Source organism: Melopsittacus undulatus, chromosome 10 (assembly GCF_012275295.1).
Source record: "Melopsittacus undulatus isolate bMelUnd1 chromosome 10, bMelUnd1.mat.Z, whole genome shotgun sequence".
NCBI classification, from domain to species: Eukaryota; Metazoa; Chordata; class Aves; order Psittaciformes; family Psittaculidae; genus Melopsittacus; species Melopsittacus undulatus.
In genome coordinates this window covers 22,836,769-22,864,178 of record NC_047536.1, presented here as the reverse complement: position 1 = coordinate 22,864,178, position 27,410 = coordinate 22,836,769, and the positions used below count along the sequence as shown (strand labels likewise).

Genomic DNA, 27,410 nt, shown 5'->3' with positions numbered 1-27,410 from the left:
ATCACGGACTGTTTTGTATTGGAAGGGAGCTTAAAGCTCATCCAGCTCCAGCCCCTGCCATGGGCAGGGACACCTTCCACTAGAGCAGCTTGCTCCAAGCCCCTGTGTCCAACCTGGCCTTCAACACTGCCAGGGATGGGGCAGCCACAGCTTCTCTGGGCACCCTGTGCCAGCACCTCAGCACCCTCACAGGGAAGACCTTCTGCCTAAGAGCTCATCTCAGGCTCCCCTGTTCTGGCAGGTTAAAGCCATTCCCCTTGGCCTGTCCCTACAGGCCCTTGTTCCAATCCCCTCTCCAGGTTTCCTGCAGCCCCTTTAGGCACTGGAGCTGCTCTGAGGTCTCTCCTTAAGGAGCCTTCTCACACTGGAGTTTCTTGCTACCAGACCACACCAACTCCCACCTGCCCATGTCCCACTGAAACTAACAACGGGTGCATGGAACTGAGCTAAAGGAACACACAGGCTGGGAAGCAAAAGAACCCTGCAACACAGGAGCTGATGCTAGAAAACTGCCTCACAGTGCACCAGGTTTCCTGTGTGACTGGGACAGGTCACTTCACTCAGGCTTTAGTCTCCCCCCTGTACACAGGTGTCACCTTTAACTGTCAAAAGGATTAACTCATGGATGTCTCAGGCCCTTGGAGGTCCTTGGATATGGAGAAGAACCATGAAAAGAACACACCCTGGAGAGAATTACCAGCCAGAGAGAAGAGCCAACACAAAAGAACGCTCCCCCCCACCGACTCCACACAGCACATGAGGTCCACGGTGTTTATAACACATGTACAGACAAGGTGATCTTTCTGCTGATGGAGACAGAGGAGAAAGATACCAAAGATAAGTCTGTCAGGGTATTTCTGAACAGTGTTCCCAAAGGATATCAAGATCAACTTGCTTCCACTAGGAAGGATCAATAGTTTGCTCTGGGAAAGGCCACCCAAATACTGGGCAATACAACTTTTAGGCCAGAAAAAACACAGATGGGATAGGCTGTGATTTGCAAAGCCAACCCATTTCAGCAGCTCTGTTTGGTGCACACTTGCATGCTCCTCCTTACCCTGATTCAGGGATCTTGGTCTTTCTTGCCCTAAGCTGACACAAATGGACAAGAAATGGAGCCATTCTCTTCAGTGCCTTGTAGCCATTGGTGGCTTCCAAGTAGCCCTCTACCCAAGGATGGGAAGAACAAGTGGAAAGGAAAGCTGTTCTCTCCCATATCAATCTACCTCCCCACAAGAGCTTTGGTCTTTTCCACTGGGATAAATTTCAGCACCAAGTGTGACAGTCCCAGCAGCAGCCCTCAGCCACACAGTGGCTCTGTGCACTGTCACTCTGTTGTCTGGATGTACACAGGGACAGCCAGCATGGTGCAGGGACTGTCCGAGGCAGCCTGCAGTTCTGCTAGGGCCAAATTGGACGTGATGCTGCTGGGCTGTCCAGGAACAACGAGGTCTGAGTCAGCAGCTCCTGACCCCCCAACCACGATGGACAGGACAGCGTCTGACTCCTGGAAGGGTTCTTTGTTCGGGCCACCCTCAGGGAGGCTTTCCCCAACAGCCCCATCCTTCAGCTCTGCCAGCCCCAGCGGGCTGGGGAGGGACAGGCCTGCCTTGCGCCCCCGAGCCACCCGCTTCTTCTGGGGCTTCCTGAGCTGCAGGTCCTTGTCCTTGGGGGAGCCCAGGCGGCACTTGTGGTCCTTCATGTACTTGTGGCGGGTGAAGCCCTTGCTGCAGGTAGGGCAGCGGTACTTGTAGTTGCCGGTGTGTGAGCGCTGATGCTCCATCATGTGAGCTCGGCGGCTGAAGGACTTGTTACAGTACTGGCACTTGTGGATCTTCATCCCTGCACAGAGCATGGGAGGAGAGAGCTTGGTTAGAGACCTGCATCCATCAGGAAAACCTGCCCCTTCCCATATGAAGACAGGCTGAGAACCCTGGGGCTGTTCAGCCTGGAGAAGAGAAGCTGCATGGAGACCTCAGAGCAGTTTCCAGTGTCTGAAGGGGGCTACAAGGATGCTGGAGAGGGACTCTTCATCAGGGGCTGTAGCTACAGGACAAGGGGTGATGGGTTCAGACTAACACAGGGGAAGTTCAGGTTAGATATAAGGAAGAAGCTCTTCCCCGTGAGGGTGCTGGGGCACTGGCACAGGGTGCCCAGAGAAGCTGTGGCTGCCCCATCCCTGGCAGTGTTCAAGGCCAGGTTGGACACAGGGGCTTGGAGCAAGCTGCTCCAGTGGAAGGTGTCCCTGCCCATGGCAGGGGTTGGAGCTGGATGAGCTTTAAGGTCCCTTCCAACACAAATCAGGCTGGGATTCTATGATTCTACAACAGCTTCATCTTCTCTTCCAAGGAAATGCTCCCAGATAAAAAGGAGGAGACACTGTGCCAAGCAAATGTGCAGTCAGAAAAGGGTGAGTGGACACCTTAGAGGTGTGTTTACAACAAGCTAAAACCATAATTCTTGCCTCAAATGAGAGGATTAAAATACCACCAGAAAAGGTCAGGTAACTGTGACAAAAACACAAAACAATCTTAAACTGTGATTTTGTCCAAGTGTATTTGCCAAGTAAAGACATTTTCACTTTCGTTTTCCTCCCAAGTACAGGAATGTAGGCTCTGAAACAAACCATCCACTGCACTGTCAGCACAGTATCAGCTGATCACACTCTACAGGGCTTTGGACATGACTGGCATAAGAAAAGGCTCTCAATTTTACCCCAAGAGACAAGTCTGAAGGTTCCCTGGGGTATGGGAATAAATCATGTCTTTATTAGGAGTGGGAGCATCATCTCTGGAACACAGAGAGAAGGGAACCAAATCCTATGAAATCTCCTTTTGAATGTGAGATGGTTTGGGGCAGGCGTGGACAGAGCACTCTGGATACTCATTTGGTAGCAAACACACCAAGTCATGCAGCTCTGCTCCTGAGCCTCAGAACAGACACTGTCGACGGGTTTATATTACCTTAGAAAACAGCCCAAAGCTGAGACTCAGCTCTAAATGCAAGCTCACTTCAACAGGCCTGCAGCAACAGAAAGCAAAAACCTAAAGCTAGTAAATTCTATTCAGTATTGAGGCCTACATCTGGGAACACTCTACCACAGGCAGTGGGAATTCTCCCACAGGAAGATACCCAATAGCTGTGTTGGCTGAGTGGTGGTAGAGGGACACTGCAGGGAAAACACCTCAGAGGAACACCCTGTGCTTGTGGGCTGCTGGGCTGCAGAGGCACTGCCACAGTTTGCTCTCTCTTGTTGCTCAGGTTTACTCCTGCGACACACTCTTGCAGCACCAGTGAATCCCAGTCACTTCCACTGGCAGAGCTGCACTTACCTGAATGGGACAGGATGTGAGCCTTCAGCTTGTCAGGCCTGTTGAACTCCTTATTGCAGCCCATGTGGCTTCTGTAACAAGAAATGCTGGTGAGCAGCATGAATCCACTGACATCAATGTATAAACACATCCTGGGCCATAGAGATCCACAACCCTTCTCTTTAGAAGCACCCAGATGGGTCCCTTGGTGCAGTCTCCACTATTTCAGCCCTTGTGGAGAGGGCCAGGAAATAAACAGGTTGTACAGGGACACATGGCTTCTGCTGTACTGCACATGGTCTGTGTCTCACTATGTATGCACCTAAAAGCAGCCAGTTCAAGATCCCAGCTGGAGTATTTTGGAAGGAGCCACAAGGTGGCTGGAGTAGGGAGCAGCCAGTCAGCCCTAGCTATCTCAGGGGATCAGCTCCTAAACCTGGGTTTCTCTGGCTCAAACATTAGCTCCCATGTTGTCAAGTGTTTTTCAAGACATGGCATGGGGGAGAGCCCATCTCCAGGCAACCCTTGTGCTCTGTGGTCAAATACTCCTCTTCCCCAGTGCCCCCCAGGTGTAACACACAGCCCTCCAGTGAAGGCAGGCTTTATTTTACAGGGCTTATGAACTGAGATGAAATGATGTGGCCCCACGGGAAATCAATGACAAAAGACCAGGACTTCTGGGTTCCCAGTTTAACAGCACAAAGCATTCCCACCTCCCCAAGCAGTAGTGGATTGGAAGATGGCACACATGTACCATTCCTTCCATCCCAAACCTTATCCCAACCCCATCAAGACATGCATCCCAGCCCCATTAAGACATGCCACCAGACAGGAGATGCACTACATACGAGAAGGGACATTTGTATTTCTTGAAGGGCTCATGGATCAGCATGTGTCGCTTGAGTTTGTCTTTCCGGTTGAAAGCTGCATCACACACTGAGCACTTGAAGGGCTTTTCACCTGCAGGAAAAGAGAGCAAGAGTCAGAGAGAGTCTGGTCACACAAAGCTGCTCTGGTCACACACAGCATTCACTTGGGCACTCTGCTTCTCCATAAACTTCTCCAAACTTCCCTATCCTGCCTGATGGGCAAGTGGATGGATACAATCCACACTGCTCCTGCTCTCCAGAGCAAGCTTCCTGAGCTTCTGCATCCACAGGCAATGGAGAACCTGTGTGTTTCACTTCTAAGTGGTGCAGCACTGGGCACAAGGCTAAACCAAACCCATACATCTCCTGAGCCTACGTTACTACAATGACTCAGTACAGCCAACTGTTACCCTGGGTGTCAGGAAAACAGCCAGGGCAGGAAGATGGCACAGAGACAACAGGCACTGCAGTGCCAGGGGGGCCCACAGAATGGTTTGGGTTGGAAGGGACCCTTAAAGCTCATCCAGCTCCACCCCTGCAGGGGCAGGCAGATATCCCCGTACCGGAGTGGATGTGGGCATGCAGCTTGAGGTAGTGCTCCCGGCGGAAGAACTTCTTGCAGATCTGGCACTTGAACTTGCTGCCACCGCCGTGCGTAGGGATGTGGCGCCGCAGGTACCTCTCACAGGGGAACACCTACAACACAGAGACCAGGCTCAGAGCCAGCAGTGCACCGGGGGCATCACAGCACCCAAACTACAGACATCACAGCACCCAAATCAGGGGCATCACAGCACCCAAACCACGGACATCACAGCACCCAAACCAGGGGCATCACAGCACCCAAACCACGGACATCACAGCACCCAAACCAGGGGCATCACAGCACCCAAACCACGGACATCACAGCACCCAAACCAGGGGCATCACAGCACCCAAACCACGGACACCACAGCACCCAAACCACGGACACCACAGCACCCAAACCAGGGACACCACAGCACCCAAACCACGGACACCACAGCACCCAAACCAGGAGCATCACAGCACCCAAACCAGGAGCATCACAGCACCCAAACCAGGGGCATCACAGCACCCAAACCAGGAGCATCACAGCACCCAAACCAGGAGCATCACAGCACCCAAACCACGGGCATCCCAGCACCCAAACCAGGAGCATCACAACACCCAAACCACGGGCATCCCAGCACCCAAATCAGGAGCATCACAACACCCAAACCACGGACACCACAGCACCCAAACCACAGGCATCGCAGCACCCAAACCATAGCTAAAAGCCAGGAGTACACATGGGACATTACTGCCCCTGCACAAGGTGTAGCCTGTATAGAAAGCATAAGAAGCTCATGGTAACTCCTTGCTTGGGAAGGATGCACTAAGAAAACCCTGCAGGTTTCTGTAAGGGAATATACAGATAGAGCTTAACAAAAAAGAGAAGAAACTAACGAAAACACAGCACAAAAAAAAAAACAACCCAAAACCTTCTTATCCTTAAGAAACATGTTGCTGCTCAGCTTTGTAACACCATACTGCACAGGACCAGCACCCCAATGGATGCCCAGTCTCCCAAGACAAGGACCCCCAGGAGTCTACCTTCCCACAGTGTGACCTGCCATTTATGCTTCCCAAGAATCTGTTACCAGAGGCTCCTGTTCTTTACAAAGCCAGTATGACTGGTGCCTTTGGCTAATGGGACACTGGAAATCCAAGGTGACTGAATTCCTCATGAGCATGCTGCAGGCTGAGGGCAACACAGGGGTTCTGTGCTCTCACATCTCCAGAGAACAGTAGTGTTAGTAAGAATACACACAGAAGTAACAAATACTGCTGCAGGTAATGGGCTTTCAAACCCCCATGCTGCACATTCACAGTTCAACCAGGCTCAAAAGGGCATCTGTCACTAGAGAGGGAGGTGAACACAGGTACAGCAGGATGGATTACTGACTATGGTAGGAGCGCATTTCCCCTTCCTGAGCTACCTCAGTACAGAGTGGTCACTACTGAGATTGTCCCCGTCCCCCCTGCAGGATCTGCAGTTCCTTTGCTACAGAGGAGCACGGGACCACATTCCAGTCTGGATTTCAAAAAATAACTTATTAGAATTCAAACCTCACAAAATTCTGCCCTCAAACTGTGCTGAAGAGAGAATTTCAACCCAAACCTACCCAGGCATCATTGTGGTCCCAGTCACATTGCTCGGACAGGTTTCTCTTTGGCAAGGACACAGAGCACACATCCAAAAGAGAGGAATGAGGGGGAGCCCTGACAGATTTTGTTCAGCAAATGGGACCAGGAGAAAAGCCAGCACTGCGGGGAGGAACATACTGTGTGAGAGACCAGGGGTGCCATCACCTCTGCCTCTCTGAAAAGGCCCTCCTGAGCCTGCCAGTCTGTACTGAGGTAGGAAGGGAGAGGAAAGGGAGCTGAAGGTGCGCTCAGAGCCCTCACTACGTGTCCAGGGCTGGCCCAGGCAGCATCACCCACCTTCTGGCAGTGAGGGCAGGGGAAGTTGTGCGTTGCTGTCTGCAGATGGTGCTCCAGCGCCTCCGGGGTTGAGTACTTATTTACACACTTGACACATCTGGATGTGGAAAGAAAGGACAGAGCCTGTGAGCAAAGCCATGGGTGCAAAGCCCCACACTGCAAGCAGAGCCCAGCCCAGGCACCTTCCGGGTTGATTCTGACTGGGTGGGTTTGGTACAAACAGCAACACCCCCAGCCAGGTGCTCTGAACCAGCAACCCAGGAAGCCAGGCCACACTCACACTCAGCATCCTTTACTAGGAGAGATGCTGCAGAACTGGGTGGAGAAGCCTTTAAATTGCTACTGCTCTACCACTTGGAACACCCAGACCTGAGCACAGATTCCACATTGCTTCCTCATGGAGACAAACCCCATGTAATGACTTCACCTTACTTAAAACACCTCCTTCCTTCTTCATTGCACAAGCACAGCAGCTCCCAGTGAAGGAGCTGAGTGGGGTCATAGCATAAAAGCAGTGTCACCCATGGCTGGGGCAGCCATGAGGTGACATGCTTCCATGTGGGGCCTACAGCATCTAACAGAGCTTCAGCTCCCACCTCTCCAAAGCCATCAGGCCCCTCTCCACATCACCCCTGTTCTCACCTATCCTGGCAGTATTCCTGCTGGAGACCTCTGACAAAGCTGAGTGATAATGGGCAATGGGAATGTGCACCATCAACATCAACACAGAGGCACTCACACATCGCATCTGTGCAAACCCCTTTTTCCCTAGACCAGACTAAAACCTCCTCAAACATAAGCAGGGCTCTGATCTCAGAGATCCCCACCAGCAAGCTGTAGGATGAAGCTCTGCAGTGTAAGGATAACCAGAAACCATAGTCTATGCAAGCAGCAGTTATCCCATGAGGCTCCAAGGTCACTTCAGCATCTTCTGGGCTTCCTACCCTTCCTGTATGTCTCTACAGGTGTTTCAAAAGCTCCAAAGATCTCTTCATGCAACTCCTCACCCTCTTCCTCTATACTAGTAGAAAGAATAGACCCTTTCACAGCAAAGGGACAGGAGATTTTCCCTGAGCACAGCTCCTACAGCACTCCCATTGCTGGAGGTATTTAAGAGCCTGGGAAGGACCTTCCCTGGGTCTCTGATCCAGCTGTGCCCATCTCACTCTTGACTGGTGATCAGACAACTTGCAGTGATGCGATCTTCCCACATAACTGATCCCAGCCTTTCAGTCTCCCCGAAACATTCCTTGCATTCAAAGTGCTTGGTCCCAGCCTGGTTTGCCACTTGGGTGCCCAAAAGAACCACTGACCACAAGACCCCATCTTCCCTCTACTGTCCCCAGCACTCATCAAACACACTCTGCACCACTCACTCCTACAAGCCTTGTGAGCACGATTGCTACTGTACTTGTACACGGCCACGTCCTTCTTGGGGCTGTGCTGGGGCAGGAGGCTGTGGGAGTACTGGTGCACACCCAGCTCATACAGGGAGGGGAAGTCCTTGCTGCAGAGGTGGCAGCGGTAACTCAGCTCCTCCTGGTGGCTCTTGATGTGCTCAAGGAAGGACTCCAGCTTCTGGAAGGTCTGAGCACAGGTCTTCACCACGCATTTGTACACCTGGGACAAGATGGGAGAGCAACTAAGTGACACAGCACGGAAACAACAGGGAAGATCCTCTGCCAGCAGCCAGTGGCCTTCCTTTGTGGAAATCACTGCTGCTGGGTCATTTACAGACAGTGACCACTGTTCCTTGACCCACTGTGCTGGAGAACAAAGCAGCACTGTGGTTCCCAGAGCACCCCACAATGCCCACAGCCAGCTTAGTACCCAAAGCACAGCAGAGAAACCCTGCCCTGCACTCCAGCAGGACACAATGTGGTGGCAAAACATCCCCTTCCTCTATTGCCTTCCTCAGAGAAAGGGTATTTAAAGAGCATCTTAGCATCAAAATGTGGCTGGGCAGCTCCAGGGGAAGACAAGAGCAGGACCTGCTGGGAGCTGGATGTTCTGCAAACACAGATTTCAGGGCAGTGCCCTAAGAAAGGTGGGGAAAGAGGTGTTGGTACCCACTGGAGCAGGTGGGACCACAACACCCAGCACTGACTGTCCCACAACCTGAGAACTGCCACCTGCACTGAAAGCTTTGATCTTTGTTTCTTTGCTGCTTCTCTGTGCATCCAAACCTGCTGGGCTGACTTCTCACTCAGCAGGGTGGAGACAGTGGAGCTTTCCAAAGCCACCCAGACCACAGAGCTGCAACCCAGACATGCAGGGCTGAACTGAGTAAGCATTGGCAGCTTTACAGAGCAGAAGGCTGAGAACAGACCCTGCGATCTGGTGCACTGTATGAAGCCCACCCCAATCTTGCCACCAACACAGGGCTCCCTCTGTCCCTACCTGCTCATTCTTGTGCTGTGTCATGTGTGATTTGAGCTGGAAATAGGTGTTGAATTTGCTGGGGCAGAACTGGCACTGATAAGAGCTGTCGATCAACACAACCTGCTTGGCCTCCAGTTTGCTCCCCTCACTCTCATCCAGGGGGCTCATGTCTTGGGGTGGTGGTGGAGCATTCCTCGAGGGCTGAGTCAGACCTGGAGAAAGCCAGAGACAGTCACAGCACTGCTGCAAGCTGCTCTGCAAGCACCACGCTGCTGAGACACACCAGGCCTGCCCCTGCTCCAGCTTCTTCCTTCTTTCCGAAGGCAGGTGCTTTACATCAGACAAATCTCACTAACAGGGTGGGTTTAAATACGTCTGCAGGTTATGAAGGGCTCTGACTACTCCATCCTCCTTTCCTTATCCCATTCTCTTTTGCCAGGGACTGAACTGTGCTCTGTGGAGCAGTCACCAGAACAAGCCTCCACCAGTGAACCAGAGCCAGGCTTCCTCCCATCTCTGGCAGCAGGCAGGTCAGACCCAGCCAGTAGCTCCCAGGATGGCAGCAGAGAGCAGCTCCAGTAGGGCCTTGTCCTAGACATGACATTGTCCCTCCTATCAGGACCAAGGCCACCCACACAAAGGGTATCCAGATCCCACCTGCCGCAAGGAGCTCTTCTCTGCCTCAAGCGTTCTCGGTTGGCTGCTGGGGCCAGATCCAGCTCAGGCTTGACTTGCACAATGCAAATAGCCAGAGCACTGGGCTGTGCTAAGCCACCAGCCTGTCTAGTCACTAGACCAGAGCTGTTGAGTGTGACTGCAGCTGCCAAGCAGTGAAAAGAGGAAGATGCCTCATCACCCTGTCTGTGTGCATGTATCTTCAGAGTCTGGAGCCACTGTTTCCACCAGCACCTGAACCGCATGGCTAGGGGTGCAAAAGGATGCACCTGACAGCTGGAGTCAAGCAGATGTGACCCCCTTCTCTGTGTGTGCTGTGAACCCCACAGGAGGGATGCAACCACCACACACAGCTCCTGTGTCACCTCTTCCCTCCCTGTGAGGAGGTGGAGGGACATGCACACTCCTTCCCGTCACTGCTCTGCCCCAAGCACACACTGTACCCAGAACCAAACCTGTGTTCTCCTCATCCTCAGGCTGGTTGGGATTCAAGGCCATGACCTGCACCGTGATGGAGTTGCGGGAGATGGTGCAGCCCAGGCCTGGAGGCCACACTTTGTGGGTTTGCATGTGCTTCTTCACGTTGGACTTCTGGGCAAAGGCTCGGCCACACACGATGCACTGAAAAGGCTTCTCACCTGTGTGGCTGAAGGCAGAAGGCACCACATCAGCAGCCAGCAGAGAGAGGGACCAGAGAATGTCGCAGGGTGGCTACTTCAGGACTGCACCAGGCACCTGGACCAGCCAAACAAGGGCTTTGAGACCTGATGTGCTGGACTAGGTGGGATGTGAGAGGCCTGGGGAAACCAGCCCAGTGCACAGACACAGCTCCTACTGTCCAGGGATGGCAAGGGATTAAAGAAGTGGGAGAGGAAAAGAGCCGTACAGGAATGTCAGGGCATGCGCTGCTGAGGTCTCTGCACAGACCCTGGGGACATCATCATTTTCTAACCCTCTTTTTCCCTGTCACCTCTCCCTTCCCTAAACACATCTCTTCTATCTTGCAGCCCCCAGACCTCCCTGAATTTGCTCTCCCCTGTCCACAGAGAAAGGTCTTTCCACCCTGCTCTTCTGCTTCAGGATGGAAGACTCTAGCATATGGAGTATGTGAAGAGTCCTGGTTGGGAAGGGGAGGGAAACCACCACTTGGTCCTTCTCATCTGTCCTGAGTTCCACAGACTCTACTGGGGAGAATTTAGAAGATTTCAAGTCTCCTGCCAGGGAAAAGCTCTTTATAAGGGTTCCTCTACAGACACTGAACTTGGCCTCTGGCCTGCCAACACCAGCAAGCAGGAAGGCTGCAGCTTGCTATGGAGGGAAAGGGCAGAGGCAAACAGTGGTGATGCCGCTGCTCCAGTGATCAAGTGACAACGGATTTGGCTCTCAAAGTCTCACCAGAGACAAGTCTCCAGTTCCAGCCCATAACCAGCAAGAAGATAATATCCATAATGCAGCCTTCACCTCAGGCACTGGGGAGGTGTCCTGGAGCGAGGGGATGAAGGCTCACCCACACACAGCACAGATGCTGGGACATGACAAACACAAAGACTGCACAAGCTCCCTCAGTGGAGCTGTGCCCACCTCCACCCCAGCCGTGCTGCTGTGGCCAGGTTAGTGGCACTGTTACCTCCTGATGTGCTGCTGCAGGTCGAAGTTCTTGGTAAAGGCCTTGTCACAGTAAGTACATTTCAGCTTGGGGGACTTGGGCTTGCCTGGAAGAGCAAAAAACACAGACAGGAATGAGACCACGTGGCACAGCCCTGCCCCCTGCATCACAGCACCCTCATACCAAGACATGTCCACTCAGGTCCAGGAATAAAGGGCTTATAGAAAGGTAAGATCTGCCTGGCCAGACTGGGGAGAGGTGATGGACACAAACACACACTGAACATAGCCTGAGCTAAGTCTAGAAGAGCTAGCAAAGAGGAAAATAGTGCAGGAGGAAGAGCAGCCCCTTCAGGCATTAACCACTCCAGGGACCCTTCCAGCTGTGCTATAAAGCACCTACTTTAAGGGCACATTGGACATTGGGAAAAGACACAGGATTAGTGAGAGGAAGGGCCCAAGTTCTCTCTCCTATGAACTCACCATCAGACAGAGCACAGGCATAGTTCTCCCATGCAGAAGATCACTCAGTCACATCTTCTGTCTACTATAGTGGGGTATAAACCAATGACAAACAGCAGAGCCAGGGGCTGCTCTAGGAATTTTTTGACTGAGAGCTGCAGCCTGCATGATCATTCCCACCTCTGCAAATAAGGTTAAACCACAGCATGTGTATGGTTGTGTCTCCAGAGGCCCAGCCACTGGTTTTCCTCCAACTCATGCCTGGGACCTACCTTGTCACTCACAGCAATGTGTGCATCACGTCAGCAATGGTCAGACTTGGCCAGAGAGGATCTGACACTCCTCCAGCCTGTGATGGGGCATATCCCATCCTGCCTGACCTGGAGACAGGCACTGAAACACCCAACAGGGACAGGTCTGCTGAGCTTTGGGAACAGAGCCTTCAGGGCCAGGCCACATCCAGTCCACCAGCACTTCCTTGGATTAAAAGGGACCAAGCTCTAACACCTCACTTTGCAGAATGTCCCAATCTCTGTAGCTGCAGAGATTCAGCACAAGCTTGCCCATACAGCAGCACAGGGACAGTCCTTTCACATGGGCTCACTCAGAGGCGACACACAAGAAGCACATCCACACTGCCCTGCTCTTAATAGCTTCATTCAGGGCATCGTGTTCCTCCTCCAGAGCTGCACACCCAGCCAGTGTCATCCCACAGGCCCTGGAGAGCCCGTATCATGCTGGTGCCCTGTGTGATAAGCAGGTTAGTGCAGGGCAGATGCTCTGAGGGCACTCACCTTCCTGCAGCCCAGCCTCGCTCTTGCAGCGCCGACTTTTGACAGCAGAGGTGGAATCAAACCCAACCACGCTGCCTCCTGCACTGGCCAGAGGGGTGGGAGTGTTCTTGGGCTTGAACCCTTGCTTCCCAGGGCTGTACACAGGAGGAGAGGGGTACACAGGACTGTCCACGCACTGGCCGGGTACCTGCAAGAGTGCAGTTTATCAGTGGAACCACGTTTGCTGCAGTTACAGTGAGCCCTAACCTCCATCTCCAGCAGCACTTGCCACACCAGGCTGAGCTTTCTGCCTCCTGCAAACTGGATTACGCTTCTGGTTCACCAGTCCAGCACTGTGTCTCTAACTAAAACTAACACACTGCACAGTGTGCAACCCTCCTGCTGAACATCACAAGGTATCCAGCAGGTATTACTCCAGCAGAGAAACACCCTGAAGGAGCCATTTAGTCCCTCATTTAGGTCATATGCCTAAAAGTTTCTTATACTTCCAGAGCAGGTTACCAGGATGATCCCCGCTGACGCAGTGGATTCGCAACAGCCCTGAAGACAGGGATGGAGCTTCAGGCCCTGCTGCCTGCCCTGGCAGGACTGCAGAAGGGAAGGAAAGCACAAGAAAATCTAATGTGGCAAAGCCCAGCTCTTACATCAGCACCCATGTTACAAAAGGACACATAAAGAAGCATCAGTCTGGGGTGAAATGGTTTAAGGGTGTTTCTGATGCCCACCCTGATAAACTACACAGACCACTGTGTATCCCACATCCCCATCCATTTCTGACCACTGGTAGTTCCACATCACATGAGAGCTACAAAGCTACGGCTGAGAAACCTCTGTCACAGCCAGTGGCTCCTGCTGTGAATGGCAGTGCTAACCTGGAGGCTGTGAGCAGCTGATCCACAGGTAAATCCACCCCTGCCAATGCCTCTCCTTAGGAAAAGCCGCTTTGCCAAGTTCATTGCTTTTTAGACTGAGTTTTGCTCTCCACTTCAGCCTGCAGTGCACAGTGGGTGCTCTGCACCTCTCTGGGAGGTGGGCTCCCTGTCCCTCCCAACACCTGCAGGTATCTCTCAAGCACAGCAGACATTGAGGTCTCTTAAGCCTGTGCCAGCTGAGTCCTCTATCCCTCCTAACTGCCTCTCTTGTTCTGAGAATCCCCATCATAGCATCCTCAGAGCAGCTTCCAGTGTCTGAAGGAGGCCTATGAGGATGGTGGAGAGGGACTCTTCATCAGGGACTGCAGTAACAGGACAAGGGGGGATGGGTTCAAACTGAAACAGGGGAAGTTCAGGTTAGATACAAGGAAGAAGTTCTTTACTGTGAGGTTGGTGAAGCACTGGAGCAGGCTGTCCAGAGAAGTGAATGCCCCATCCCTGGCAGTGTTCAAGGCCAGGTTGGACACCGGGGCTTGGAGCAAGCTGCTCCAGTGGAAGGTGTCCCTGCCTGTGGCAAGGGTTGGAGCTGGATGAGGTTTCAGGTCCCTTCCAATACAAACCATTCTGTGGTTCTATGATTCTATGATTATCTTGCCAACATCCTTCTGTTCAGTACCTCCTCCTGCAGAAACAATCATTGCCAAATACCCCAACACATCTTCCCAGGCTCTAATTTCATGTTTCTAGCCCAGGTGATTCCAAACCAACTCTGCTTGTCAGAGGAGGCTCAGGAGGAAAGAGCCCCTGCACACAGCCAGCCCCTGGCCTTACCTCCATGGGCGGATAGGGCTGCATGCCCAGGCCCTGCATCTCCACCGTGCTGTTTGCTGCCATAGGAGCCGGTGCACTGTACACCTCCACCACGCCGCTGCCGGGTGGCCCTGGAGCCCCCAGGCTCGGGGGAGGAGGAGGTGGAGGCTGAGGAGGTGGAGGTGGTGGTGGTGGTGGCGGGGGAGGCGGCTGGGACAGGTAACCAGCCCCAGCGTGCATACCCAGGCTGCTCTGAAACCACAGCAGGGACACACAGACAAGAGACACAGACAAGACATTGAAAATGCAGCAGCGTTGGGTTGGAGGGGCTGATCCCTCACACACATCCCCAGTCCCAGTTCAAAACAGCTCCCGCAGGAACAGTGGTAATGTTCTGGCACAACTGACAGGTTGAATCAGACTCTGCTGGCTTGCAGAGACTTGGCATGATCTGTCAGTAGACACTGTCTCCTGCAAAACCCAACTGCTCAAGCCCCACTGCTGGGTTTTTTTGCTTTGTTTTTAAAGCTTTAATCCTTCTGGTTACAGAGAACATTGTGAGAGCATGAAGAGTGTATACAGCCTGGCTAGCCCCATGGAGAACCCAAACCACCCATCTCGGGCAGAGAGAGATCCAACCACTATACGGAGGCTCAACAAAAAGGTGGAGACCACATTACAAAGGTCTGAGCATCCAGCAGCAAGACCACCAGGAGAGGACAGGCCATGAAGTTGTCCTGTCATTTACCCTCCTGAACCTGGTCACATTGGGAAGGTGCCCAGGGTTCAGCCCTGAAGCAGATATCTAGAGTCTGGTTGACAACAGGGCTCTGAGGCTGTGCCAGCACTGTCCCATGCAGAGGGGTTCCCCTGCCTGCCCCTTACCTGCGCCGGGGGCTGCACTGGCGGCATGGGCTGGTCCAAGGATGTGAATGCAGACATAGCCGACATGAGCACCTCATCACTGACCAAGATGTTCCCCTGCACCAGCGTCTGGATCAAAGGTGATGGGGGAACTGTGATGTATGTGGAAATTTGCTGAAAGAACAAAAGAACAAGTGGATGAGCAGCAATCAACCAAAAGCTATGAGAGTGCTGTGCCCCAACCCTGAGTCCCAGCTTTCACAGCCTCTGGTCACCACATGAGCCACAGTAATCATCTACAGCTCCCTGCTGAGCCCATGGTAATTTCAGGCAGTAACAATAAGGCAGCTCTGGAAATACTCTTCAGAAAAGGAGGTAAAATATCACAGTGGTCACTGGCTACAGTTCAGCCCAGGGTTATTAAACAAGATGTGCAGGACACAGTGGTCACAGACAAACTCAGGCCTTTCCTGGGTGCTTCCCCCCAGCCAGGGAAGGAGGAGAGCTGAGGGAGGCTGCTCTCATTGCAGATGGTGAACATCAGGCTCTCCTCTTCAGACTGGAGTTGGATTAGAGGAAGGGAGGAAGGCTGTTCTGTTTGCTGCATGGGCACAACCCATGCCTGCAGCCCTGGGCAGCACCAGCCACTGAAGCTGAAGAAACCAGTTGGTTTGAAAGCACTTTGGAAACCACCATGCCTGCAGACACAGTACATGTCATGTCATACACAAGGGACTCACTTCTGAGAAGTCTGTTGGGAAGAAGAGTTGCTCCAGAGAAGATCTTCCCCAAAACACTTGTCACATCACATTATGTGGGCTTACTTGCCGGAAACTGAGCAAAGGGATGCAGGGATGAAGCTGCCAGACATTGCCCTCCTCTTCTGCCCATGAACCAGACCATGGCCCAGAGGACAGCAAAGGCCATTCCACCCTGAGCACTGCAGAGCAAGCACCCAGCCACATGGCTAGGCTGCCAGGCTCTGACACAGGGGCTCGCCAGTACAGCAGAAGTCCAGTTGTAGCAGACACAACGTGAAACCCCTCCTGTCCTGAAGACAGGGCCATCAGATACTTGTGCTGGAGGACACCTCACTGCAGAGGACCAGGTAGCTTTAAACATGAAGTCAAAAGCCAACAGGACCACAATAGAATCACAGGCTGGTTTGGGTTGGAAAGGACCTTAAAGCCCATCCAGTTCCAACCCCTGCCACAGGCAGGGACACCTTCCACTAGAGCAGCTTGCTCCAAGCCCCTGTGTCCAACCTGGCCTTGAACACTGCCAGGGATGGGGCATTCACTTCTCTGGACAGCCTGCTCCAGTGCTTCACCAACCTCACAGTAAAGAACTTCTTCCTTGTATCTAACCTGAACTTCCCCTGTTTCAGTTTGAACCCATCCCCCCTTGTCCTGTCACTGCAGTCCCTGATGAAAAGTCCCTCTCCACCATCCTCATAGGCCTGCTTCAGACACTGGAAGCTGCTCTGAGGATGCTATGATGGGGATTCTCAGAACAGGAGTCAGTTAGAAGGGATTGAAGACTCACAGTAAAGAACTTCTTCCTTATACCTAATCTTATATTCCCATGTTTCAGTTTGAACCAATCACCCCTTGTCCTATCACTACAGTTCCTGAGGAAGAGTCCCTCTCCAGCATCCTTGTAGGCCCTTTCAGATACTGAGGCATCACTGAATCTAAATACATCATCTAGAGATCCCTCCCACTCCCAAATCCCAGAAACAGCAGCAGAACCTATGCCTGCAGCATGGTACCTGCCGGCTGGCACCCGGAGCCTGCTGCACCGACGTGATGGACGGGCTGTACACGCTGTTGGTGGCCAGCGAGACAGTGGAGAGGGAAGGGGCATTGCCCTGGCACTGCTCTCTCTTGTGGGTCATGAAGGCAGGCAGTGAGTTGAACTGCTTCTTACACTTCCCACAGAGGAACACGTCTTCATCATCTGCAATTAAAAAGACCAGGTTACTGCTCTGGGCTTCCTTCTGCAACCTCCAGTGCTACACATGCCAACCACAGCCACAGGAAAACAGGCACTTTGGCTCTTAGCACCTCAAGGGCATCATCATCAGGACACATCAGCTGCAAGGGGCACACTGTTTGTCCTTCCTGATCCCAAGCCCTTTCTAAAGCCAGCTGATTTGATTGAGCCCATTCCAGCCAAGCTCCCACACATGAAACCCACCATCTCCCTGGGACAAACCGAATTCCATTGGCTTTCTCATCCCAAAGGCATGAACAACCTGTGGCACTCTGTTTTTACCCAAAACAGGTTCTTCCAAAGCACCTGCATTATGTTGGCTGAGGCAGATTTGATTATTCAAGGTTGCTCAAAGGAAGAGAAGTAACTTGGATCAGGGCAGAGTGTGTCCAAAAGCCACCTGCTCCCAAGACTGCTCATCTTTGGTGCCTCTGCTTAACGTTAGAAGCAGAAAGAAGACAACCCAGTTACCACGTCCTAGATGATACCTGCAGGTTACTAAACCCTACAAGCACTGGATCCAGTCAGACCCACAAGGCTGTAGCTCCCATCTGATTCACAGCCCAAAGCAGAACATTTCTGGGGACACAGATAATAGCTGCTCCAGAGAGTAAGTCAGTACCATGCAGCAAGTGCTGGTCAAGCACTACCAGGATTCATGTGCACATAAATGACCAGGTCCCATATGTATTCCCACAGATGAGCTACTCAGTGCAGTTGTACACCCCAGAGGATAAGGAATGGCAGTAACAAGCACCAGTGGCAGGAGAGTGGCTGCTCCCTCCCTTCATGCCTTTATTGGAAGCGTATGGTCTATTGTCATGACCGTGTCCAAAAGCATCTCTGCTCACTTGGGCTCTTGCCCCCTTGCTCCTGCTCTGCCCAGTCCTCCTGAGGGCTCACAACCCTCATAGCATCACCCTACACACACAGCTCTTCTCTTGACTGTTCCAGTAGTCAGAAATGCACACTGCAGCCCTTCTGCCACTCTTTTCTCTCCAAGTGCTACCAGAACTCACCCATGGACTGGATGGCAGCAGAGGAGTTGACATTCTGAGCAGATGGATCCGCCACACCTCCTTGACCATCCAATAAGGACTGCACAGCCAGCACTGTCTGGTTATCCATTCCTGCAAGGAGACACAGGCATGGATAGTAAATGACAGACTGAACATGGAACATTCACAAGCCATGGAGGGAAGCTGCTCACTGCCTGTTGCTGTCTTCTCCCAGGGCCACTCTCACCTTCTTGCCTCCCTCTACACCACAGCATTCACTGTCATCCTAAAGCAATACTCCCACTTGCCTCTATACACTCCTTTGATACAATAAGAAAAGGGAAGGAGAGCCAGAAGAGGGCCTGGTTTAAGGCATCTGCTGCAGAGAGGAAGGCTGCTTAGAAGCACTGGCTATGAAAAGAGCTGAGAAATTGCTATTTGGAATGCATGGGTCAGATGGGCAGCCTGGGAGAACCTGGCTGGGGACAGAGTGTGATCATAGTATAGTTAGGGTTGGAAAGGACCTTAAGATCACTCAGTTCCAACCCCCCTGCCATGGGCAGGGACACCTCACACACAACTGAGCTCAGTGAAGACAAAACCTCTGGTGGCAGCAACTCTGTCCCAGCAGCAGTGTTAGAAATGTCTCCCAGTTTTCTAGACCAGTGTTCCCAGATCCGATCAGACACAGGGTTACAAATACAGGAGGATTTAGATACAGCTTTAGGAAGGACTAAAGTGTGGGCTCCTGGGAGAGATCTTGGCAGGGGCACCCACTCAGCCACCGGCTGCCACCCCAGCCTGGGACATGTGGAAGAGCAGAGTCCCACTGCAGGAGTGGGTTCCTCCAAGGGCTCCCCTCAAGCAGAGGTGTTGGCCGCTCTCTCTCATTCCCATTTCCCTTGGGCTCCAGCAGAGCACACACTCCCCCAGCCACATTTGGTGTCAGAATCAGCTCACTCACTTTGGCACAAAGGTTTTTCACTGCAGCTAAAATGTTCTAAAGTATTGCAGAGAAATGCAGGCGATGGGAGTGCTCATGCAGGGAGGCCATCCTGCCAGCAGTATGCAAGCGATGGGTCAAACCTGGCACACTCCTTTAGAACTCAGATGTAGATACGTAGAATAACCTGATTATGGGGTGAAAAGGGTGGTTTTTATGCATCACTCCCCCCTACCATTTCTTTATGGTAGACAACCTATGGATAAAACAAGGAGCACATCAGGGTTGTATGTCACACCTTGAAAATTAAGAGAGAAAAAGGTGCCGGGTTCTTAGGTTGCTTTTCATCTCTCCAAGATCTTTGCAAACCAAAGGTGCAAAGCTCTGAACTCACAATTATGGGCCACAGTAAAAAGAAAATCAGTCTGAACACTTCCAAACAGTGAGGTGAGCACCGTTCCTGATGAGAGGTCACTCACCCAGCACCAGGAAGGACAGTGAAGTGCCCTAACAGATCACAGCATAAAGGAACCAGCATTGCATTCCTCTGGTCATCTGAACACTTCTCCTGGACAACCAGGATGTCACCTTCCTGACAGGGGCATCTGTATAATCCACAGCATTTCAAAGGTAACCTAAATATCCATTCCTCCAGCACCTCCAGTGTGAAGCAAGCACCATCAAGACTGTGAACACCTTTCTGATCACTAAGGACATGCTGCAAACACATGCCCTGGGAGAGGGGAGAGCAGAGGGCACAGGTAGCTGCAGATCACACCACCCCATAAAACCACCCCCATGCCTATGAGGAGCCTTTGACACAAATCCCAGCAAAGCTGCAGGTCCAGTTCTGCAGCCTCGGCTGGTGCAGAGCTGCAGCCAGCCCTGCAGGACAGCACAACGCTGCTGGAACACCCCTGAGTGCATCTGCTCGCACCCCAACCAAAGCTCTGCTCTAAAATACACCTGCTTTTGTACAGATCACGTCCTGGCAACTGCACAGGCAGCACTGCAGGCTCCTGTCGGCACATCCCAACCACAGAGTGAAATGGAGCAGCTCCTCCTCAGCAGAAGTGAGTTAGGAGGATGCAAAAGGACAAAAGGGATCCAAAGTTCAGGTTCAGTATATTACAGGGACAATTAAGAACAGTTTGTATCAATAATTCCACTCTCGTTGTGCCCAGCACTGGACAACTGGGTTTTCTTCTGGCACACAGCCACATCTTCCAGGTGCTAAAGTCAGATGATTGCAGGAAGAAGCTTGAGGAGAAGCCAAGCCCTAAAGACAGCAAGAGCAATGCAGCAATTGTGCCAGTGTTACATTCAGCCTTCTGCTGGAGAAGAGGCCCGGGACCACAGAAATCTGTTGCTCCTTATCCATGTGATAATCCATGCAATGCCCACTGAATCCTTGTAGCTTCACAGGGTAAATGCACAATCCACACTCCAACACAGAGGGAAACCATGTCCAGGGTTTAGTAACCCACGAAGACAATCAGAGATACACTGATGCCATTCACAGCCATCCGTGGACTCCAGGAGAAAGCTCTGCATCGATCCCGCATGGACTGCAGCCAGCACCAGCCTGCAGGATGTTCTTCACAGTCATTGTACCTAAAGCAAAAGCCATCTCATCTCTCCTGGCGGCAGCAGAGCCTGGCAAGAACAGGGTGATTTGGGAAGCCAAGATAAAAGTACAAGATCACTGATTCATGGTTTTCCCCTTTCAGATTTCTCTGAGACGAAACAAGAGTGTCCCTTTCACCAGGCGCTGCTTTCCCCTGACACCCACAGTGTCATGTACTGAGCACTGGGTGCTTCAGCAACAGGCAAAAGGCACCTCTGCCTCCAGCACCCGCTGAGAACAGAGCTGCCAAGTCACCACTGACTTGTGGTCACATCAAAAAGACAAAACACACAAACTCAGCTGCTAAAAGCTACCAGTTGTGGGCTGAAAAGGAATAAATACTCTTTCTTTTCTTTATCTGCTCTGATGTTTTGCTCTCCTGGATCCTGCAAGAACCCCACACAATGAGGAGAAAGTGTGCTGGGCTGCATGCCCAGAGCATGAGCAGCAGCTCAGGGAGGGGATCCTGCCCCTCTGCTGCACTCTGGGGAGACCCCCCCTGCAGTCCTGATCCAGCTCTGGGGCAGCAGCACAAGAGGGACGTGGAGCTGTTGGACCAAGGCCAGAGGAGGCCACGGAGATGCTGCGAGGGCTGGAGCAGCTCTGCTCTGGAGCCAGGCTGAGAGAGCTGGGCTGGGGCAACCTGGACAAGAGAAGGCTCCTGAAGGGGAGACCTCAGAGCAGCTCCAGGGCCTAAAGGGGCTGCAGGAAACCTGGAGAGGGGCTTGGGACAAGGGCCTGTAGGGACAGGCCAAGGGGAATGGCTTTAACCTGCCAGAACAGGGGAGACTGAGATGAGCTCTTAGGCAGAAGCTCTTCCCTGTGAGGGTGCTGAGGCGCTGGCACAGGGTGCCCAGAGAAGCTGTGGCTGCCCCATCCCTGGCAGTGTTCAAGGCCAGGTTGGACACAGGGGCTTGGAGCAAGCTGCTCCAGTGGAAGGTGTCCCTGCCTGTGGCAGGGGCTGGAACTGGATGAGCTTTAAGCTCCCTTCCAATACAAACCAGGCTGCGATTCTATGCCTGTGAGAACAGGAAACCTGATTCTACACAGAGAGCTGTCAAATGCACTGAGTAACCTGACAAAATTGAAGTATTTCTTCTTTGCTCCTGTTTCTGCTGTGATGGCAAGTGCTGTTTGCAAACTGCAGGGTGACCATCCCAGTGCAGGGCCTTCCAGTCAGCAGTCACCCCATGGAAAGAAGAATACCCGTGTAAACCAGCTTAGGAAATAAACCCCGTGTGAAGCAGCTGTTCTCCAGAGATGCTGACGCTGAGCTCAGTGTCAGGGTGCCATCCATCAGTATCCCCTCGGATGGCACCTGCCTGTGACACTAAACTGAGGTGAACCCGAGTGCAATGCCTTTGCCCGCAGCAACACCCGCATGCAGGAGCCAGCACCCACCCGGGGAGCCCCGGGATGCGGGGAGGACGGGAGGACCCAGCACGCAGAGCACGGGAGGCTCAGGGAGCGCTGGGAGGCGATGGGGAGCCCCTGGCACGGGGCGGGTCCCCGCGGTGAGCCCCGCGCTGCCGGCGAGGGCCGCCCGCTGCGGTCCCGCCCCGCCGCCGCCGCCGCGCGGGGCCGCTCGCGCCGCCTGCCTGCCCCGGGGCCGCGCCGGTGCGCGCCGCCGCTGAGGAGGGGAGGGCGGGGAGCGGGGCACGGCCCCGCGCTGCCAGGAGCACCCCCGAGCCAGGCCTCACCGGCGGCCCCGCTCTGCCACTCGCCCGGCGGAGGGAGCGCGGGGAGGCGGCAGCGCCGGGTGGGCGGGGGGGTGGGCAAAGGAGAGGCGCATCCCCGGTGCCGGCCGGATGAGGCCCGGCTGGGCCTGGCGGCCCCGTTACCTTCCAGCGCCTCGAAGATCGCCTGCGCCATCTTGGAGCCGCGGCGGCCGCGACCCGCCAGACGGAGCGGGCACCGGGAGCGCCGCCGCCACCAGGGGGCGCCCTCCACCCGTGACGGGGGCCGGGGATGGCGGGTGGGGCCGGGTGCGTGTGGGGGGCGGCCTCGGTGCTCAGGCGGCGGCTCTGCGGCGGCAGCGGCCGCGCCGGGAGCGAGTCTCGCGTTTCACCTGCGCCGCGGCGGAGCGGGGCCGCAGGCACCGCCTCGGGGGTGCGCACGGCACGGGCCCGGAGGCCGCACCCATCCCGCTCCCGGCGCGGCGCCTGCGAGGCCCCTCGGAGGCGCCCCCGCCGCGCTCCCGTGCCGCGGGAGGCCGCGACCCCATGACCCCCACCGGCCCGCGCTGCTGCCCTCAGCGGGGCGGGTGGGCGGGACACTCCGCGCATTCTCCATTGGCGGCTTGACACACTCCACCAATGAGCGGTTAATAAGGCACCGTTTATTGGCTAAGGGCACTGATGGACAGCCCAAGTAGCCTATAGGCGCTGCCCTGCTTTCGGAAGCGTGAGCGCTGTCACAGCGGTGGTCGGTGGTGTCGGGAGAAGCGCCATGGCCGGCGGCCGGGATCCGTTCCGTGCCCTGCTCCGTGCGGTCAACGCGCTCCTGCAGCAGCGCCGGTACCGCACCGCGCTCGCCGTCATCAAGGGCTTCCGCAACGGCGCCGTGTGAGTGCGGCGGGGGGGGTGCCGGGGGAGGTGCCGGGACCGGCGGGGGATGTCTCGGTTCCCTCAGGGCCCCGAGGGCCGCTGTGCGCTCTCCTTGTCTGTCAGGAGGCCGGTGCTGTTGTAGTGGAGGTTCGGGAGAAGCGTTTCCGTCTGCACTCTACATAGGCGGAGGTTAAAATGGTTTTGGGGTCCCTTCGGGCCTGATTTACCGGTATGTGCTCTGTGTATGCCCGTGGCTACACAGGACCTGGGGCTGGGAGTGCTGCTGCGGCTGGGCTGCCTCAGAAGTGACATGTAGCTGCTTAGGTAGCATCTTTTGGCTGTTGGTGGAGTAGAAATAGAATCATTTTATAGCATTGGGATCTGGTCAGTGAGAAACATGAACGTGTGCTGGGCTGCACCCCCAGAGTGTGAGCAGCAGCTTAGGGAGGGGATCCTGCCCCTCTGTTGTGCTATGGGGAGACCCCCCTGCAGCCCTGATCTAGCTCTGGGGAAGCAGCACAAGAGGGACTGGAGCTGTTGGAGTGAGGCCAGAGGAGGCCATGGAGATGCTGTGAGGGCTGGAGCAGCTCTGCTCTGGAGCCAGGCTGAGAGAGCTGGGCTGGGGCAGCCTGGACAAGAGAAGGCTCCTGAAGGGGAGACCTCAGAGCAGCTCCAGTGCCTAAAGGGGCTGCAGGAAAACTGGAGAGAGGGGCTTGGGACAAGGGCCTGTAGGGACAGGCCAAGGGGAATGGCTTGAACCTGCCAGAACAGGGGAGACTGAGATGAGCTCTTAGGCAGAAGCTCTTCCCTGGGAGGGTGCTGAGGCACTGGCACAGGGTGCCCAGAGAAGCTGTGGCTGCCCCATCCCTGGCAGTGTTCAAGGGGAGGTTGGACACAGGGGCTTGGAGCAAGCTGCTCCAGTGGAAGGTGTCCCTGCCCTGGCAGGGGTTGGGGCTGGATGAGCTTCAAGGTCCCTTCCAAAGCAAACCAGGCTAGGGTTCTATAATGCAAAAATGCTGATATATCTATTTGGTTTTGCAGTTATGGAGCAAAAGTTCGTGCCCCACATGCCCTGGTGATGACTTTCCTATTTAAAAGTGGAAGGTATGACACTAGTTCTGTGGTTTTGTACTACTGCTTAGAATGCTTTCATCCAAACTTTCAATTTTTCATGCTTCATAAGGGCTTAAACAGCAGAAAGATTCATGAGCCATGTTCTTAGTCTGTTGTTCTGACAGCTAAGCACGATAGCTCATATGCACACCAAATCCATGTAGTCATGGAGTGAGCCACTCATAAAATGGTTGATGAGAACCAGTGGACAGAGGAGAAATTAGCAGATGCAAAAAGCAATGATCTGCTATCAACTCCAATAAGGGCAGCCAAACCATAGCATTGCATGTTTTGGCTTTCCCCACTTATGCCAGAGGTCTGCACCTACGCAGTAATCAAAGAAAAGGCTGCTTGACTAGTCATAGAATTGGACAGAAGCACCATCACAGTCTAAGAAGAGCTGTATTCTGATTAATTCCTATGTATTTTATGAATTTGCTGTATTTCTAGTCATAGAATGAGACAGCAGCACAGCCACAGTCTATGTCAGCTCTACTCTGATGAACGAGCCAGAGGTGAAGGGGTTTCTGCTCCCTCACCAGGTGTTCTGTGGGATGCCCATGCTGTCAGTCCCTGCCAGAGGGGCAGTGTCCAGGATGGGTGTCTGCAATGCTCCTGCCTTTGTGCCCTCCTAATTTTCTGTTTGTTTTCTTCAGTTTAAGAGAGAAATTGAAGTCGATTGCTCAGGCTACGTACACTCATTCCCGGAACTTGGCCTGTTTTGTGTTCATCTACAAGGGGCTGATGGCGTTGCAGTCCCAACTGCAGGGGAAGAAAATCCCATTTCATTCTTTCTTTGCAGCCTGCATTGGGGGTTGGCTGGTGTTTGGTGACAACAACCCCATCAACAGCCAGGTAAATGTGTTAGTTTGAAGTTTCCTTGCCCAAAAGCCTCAACAGATGGATGGTCATGTGCCAGGAGGTGGTTGCTATAGCCTGGCATGTGTCTGGGGGTTCTTACAGTGTAGAGTTACTCTTTTACCACATTCCTCTTCACACAGGTTCTTGGTTTGGCTGCTTTACACTCCAGCTGTAGAGGTGGTTATGTGCCCTGTGGAAGGTGTGTGCAATGTGAGCACTAAAAGCCCAGCTTTACTTCTAGAGCTGCACTTGTAAGACTAGGAAGGCAGACAGGCACACAATCCAGAGCTCTTGGTTTCCCCCCTGCCCCGTCATCTGGACTGTGGTAATCAACTGTGTGTGCTCCTGCTCTGCCTATTCACAGGCTAAACCCTTTATTGTGAATGCTGCAGGTGCAGAGCACAGTCAGTTACTGAGCTACACTAACCTAACTAAACAAAAGCGGCTCAGGGGATGTTTGATTGAAAGCTGGTTGTTAGCACAGTCACAGGTTTATCAGTCAGTAAAACACAGATGTAGCTTAATCGAGTGTTTTACTTATGCAATGTCCTGCAGGAGGATCAGTCAGGTTGGGGTTTAGGATGTGTCCACACTTCTGAGTGTGTCCGTGCCTGAGAGGTGACCATAGCTGCTCTGTGACTGTTACATCAGCAGCAGCATCTGAGGTAACAACTGATCAAGGACAGAAGTTGTGCAACTGCAAAGATGTGTGAAGTGTAACTTGCCTATTGCTAATTTAGAGCCCAGACAGAGAAGTAGGATTTGGAGGACACGGACGTCTCCTGCTAGAAAGATTGCTTGATATGTGAACCTACAATGCGTTTGCCTTAAAGCTGGGTAAACTGTTTCCACCCCTCTTACAGCCTTATCGCTTCTACATCACTCAGCCTGGCCAGTGTACCTGCTCAGGGTGCTTACCTATGCTGTTTGGGTTTTCTCTCATGCAGATCATCATGTACCTGCTGTCCCGGATCCTGTTTGGCCTGTCTCGGCTGGCAGTGGAAAAGGGCTATATCCCACAGCCAAAGCAGGATCCATTTCCACTTCTTGCTGCTCTGATCTGGGGCACAGTTCTGTGGCTCTTTGAGTATCACCGGCACACCCTGCAGCCCTCCCTGCAGTCCTCCATGACCTATCTGTATGATGACAGCAACACATGGCACGACATCTCTGACTTCCTCATTTATAACAAAAGGACAGACAAGTAGGTGGGTCATTGTAAAACATCTCTGAATGGAATGGTACCTTCTGGCAGCTAAGGGAAAAGGCTCTTCTGTTGCTCCTGACTGGTGATTTAGTTAAATTAACAGCTATTAAGCAGAGTTGCCTCTTACATCCTGGCCAGAGTGTTCTGATCAGTCTTTTCTTGGCTCTGTTTAGAGCGAGTAAATACCCCCCAGAAATTTGGTGCAGTCTTTTTTAAGAGAGGCCTTATTTTCCCCACAAGAATAGCTTTGGGGCTTTTTTAAGAGACTAAATATATTTACAAAGTAATAGCCTGACAGTATGTCTAACCATGAAAAACTGTCCTGGGATCATCTGACTGCTCACTGTGCTCCCCATAGTGGGAGGGGAGCGGGACCTGCTCACATCTCAAAGCAAAACTATAATTTCTTGATTTCTGTGGCTGACTGGCAGTCTTGTTTAAGCTAATCCAAGGACAATGTGTGCTCCTTAAGAGGGCTTCTCTGCAGTTTGCCTTCAGGGAGGCATTAAGATGTTGGAGAAATAAAACTGTTAACGTTGTCTGGTACAAGCCTGGGAAGTGGGGCTTGGAAAGATTATTTTTGTTTGGTTTCTTTCATGCACTTGGGCTGAATCTGTCCCTCTGCAAATGCACTAATTAATACCCTGTTGTTATTTGAAACTTATTGGTAAAGTTTTTAAGAGCTGCTTGAACTAAATACCAAGAACAGTTACATAACTCAGGCTGCTCTGGAAACAGGCTGGGGCCCGTCGCACACCTCAGATAGCACCCTGGTGCTACATGTGTATAAGTGAACAACACTTGCAACAGGCACTTTTCTTTAGGTGGAAGATAAGCACATGGGTTTCTTGTAGGGCCAGATTCTGCTCTCCCCAGCAGTGGCACATGTTCATGGTAATCAAACTTGAACATACCTGTAGTTTGTTGAGTCCACAGGTGAGTAGATGAGTGAATCTTCCCTGTCAGAATAT

At 53.1% G+C, this 27,410-nt stretch overlaps 2 protein-coding genes across 5 annotated transcripts; one reads left to right on the top strand and one right to left on the bottom strand.

Moving 5' to 3' along the window:
* Positions 1–757: 757 nt before the first annotated feature.
* ZNF341 (zinc finger protein 341) lies at positions 758–22,711 on the bottom strand. 4 transcript variants are annotated; one of them, XM_034067073.1, is made up of 15 exons: positions 22,554–22,711; positions 18,164–18,274; positions 16,921–17,108; positions 15,171–15,323; positions 14,307–14,537; positions 12,604–12,790; positions 11,370–11,454; positions 10,198–10,388; positions 9,086–9,279; positions 8,097–8,305; positions 6,686–6,782; positions 4,744–4,876; positions 4,160–4,271; positions 3,333–3,403; positions 758–1,842 (listed from the first exon to the last, which is right to left on the bottom strand). In XM_034067073.1, exons 1-15 carry the CDS (start codon positions 22,582–22,584, stop codon positions 1,328–1,330), a joined length of 2,508 nt encoding a protein of 835 aa, XP_033922964.1. In that variant the 5' UTR covers positions 22,585–22,711; the 3' UTR covers positions 758–1,327. The 4 variants fall into 4 exon arrangements, with proteins under 4 accessions (XP_033922964.1, XP_033922965.1, XP_033922963.1 ...); XM_034067074.1 differs by lacking the exon at positions 22,554–22,711 and adding an exon at positions 20,052–20,977; XM_034067072.1 differs by lacking the exon at positions 22,554–22,711 and having other exon boundaries at positions 18,164–20,977.
* A 340-nt stretch (positions 22,712–23,051) lies between these two features.
* PXMP4 (peroxisomal membrane protein 4) lies at positions 23,052–27,016 on the top strand. The gene is made up of 4 exons (XM_034066734.1): positions 23,052–23,276; positions 24,300–24,362; positions 25,028–25,226; positions 26,180–27,016. The coding sequence occupies exons 1-4, from the start codon at positions 23,161–23,163 to the stop codon at positions 26,438–26,440; spliced, it is 639 nt and encodes a 212-aa protein (XP_033922625.1). The 5' UTR covers positions 23,052–23,160; the 3' UTR covers positions 26,441–27,016.
* Positions 27,017–27,410: the final 394 nt, after the last annotated feature.

Coding starts and splice junctions, on each gene's coding strand:
- PXMP4 (XM_034066734.1), top strand. CDS start 23,161: ATGGCCGGCGGCCGGGATCCGTTCCGTGCCCTGCTCCGTGCGGTCAAC. Junction 23,277..24,299: donor GGCTTCCGCAACGGCGCCGT/GTGAGTGCGGCG, acceptor TTGGTTTTGCAG/TTATGGAGCAAAAGTTCGTG. Junction 24,363..25,027: donor TTCCTATTTAAAAGTGGAAG/GTATGACACTAG, acceptor TGTTTTCTTCAG/TTTAAGAGAGAAATTGAAGT.
- ZNF341 (XM_034067072.1), bottom strand. CDS start 18,326: ATGTTCCATGTTCAGTCTGTCATTTACTATCCATGCCTGTGTCTCCTT. Junction 4,877..6,685: donor CCTGCCCTCACTGCCAGAAG/GTGGGTGATGCT, acceptor TCTGTGTTGTAG/GTGTTCCCCTGTGAGAGGTA. Junction 1,843..3,332: donor TCACATCCTGTCCCATTCAG/GTAAGTGCAGCT, acceptor TGCTCTGTGCAG/GGATGAAGATCCACAAGTGC.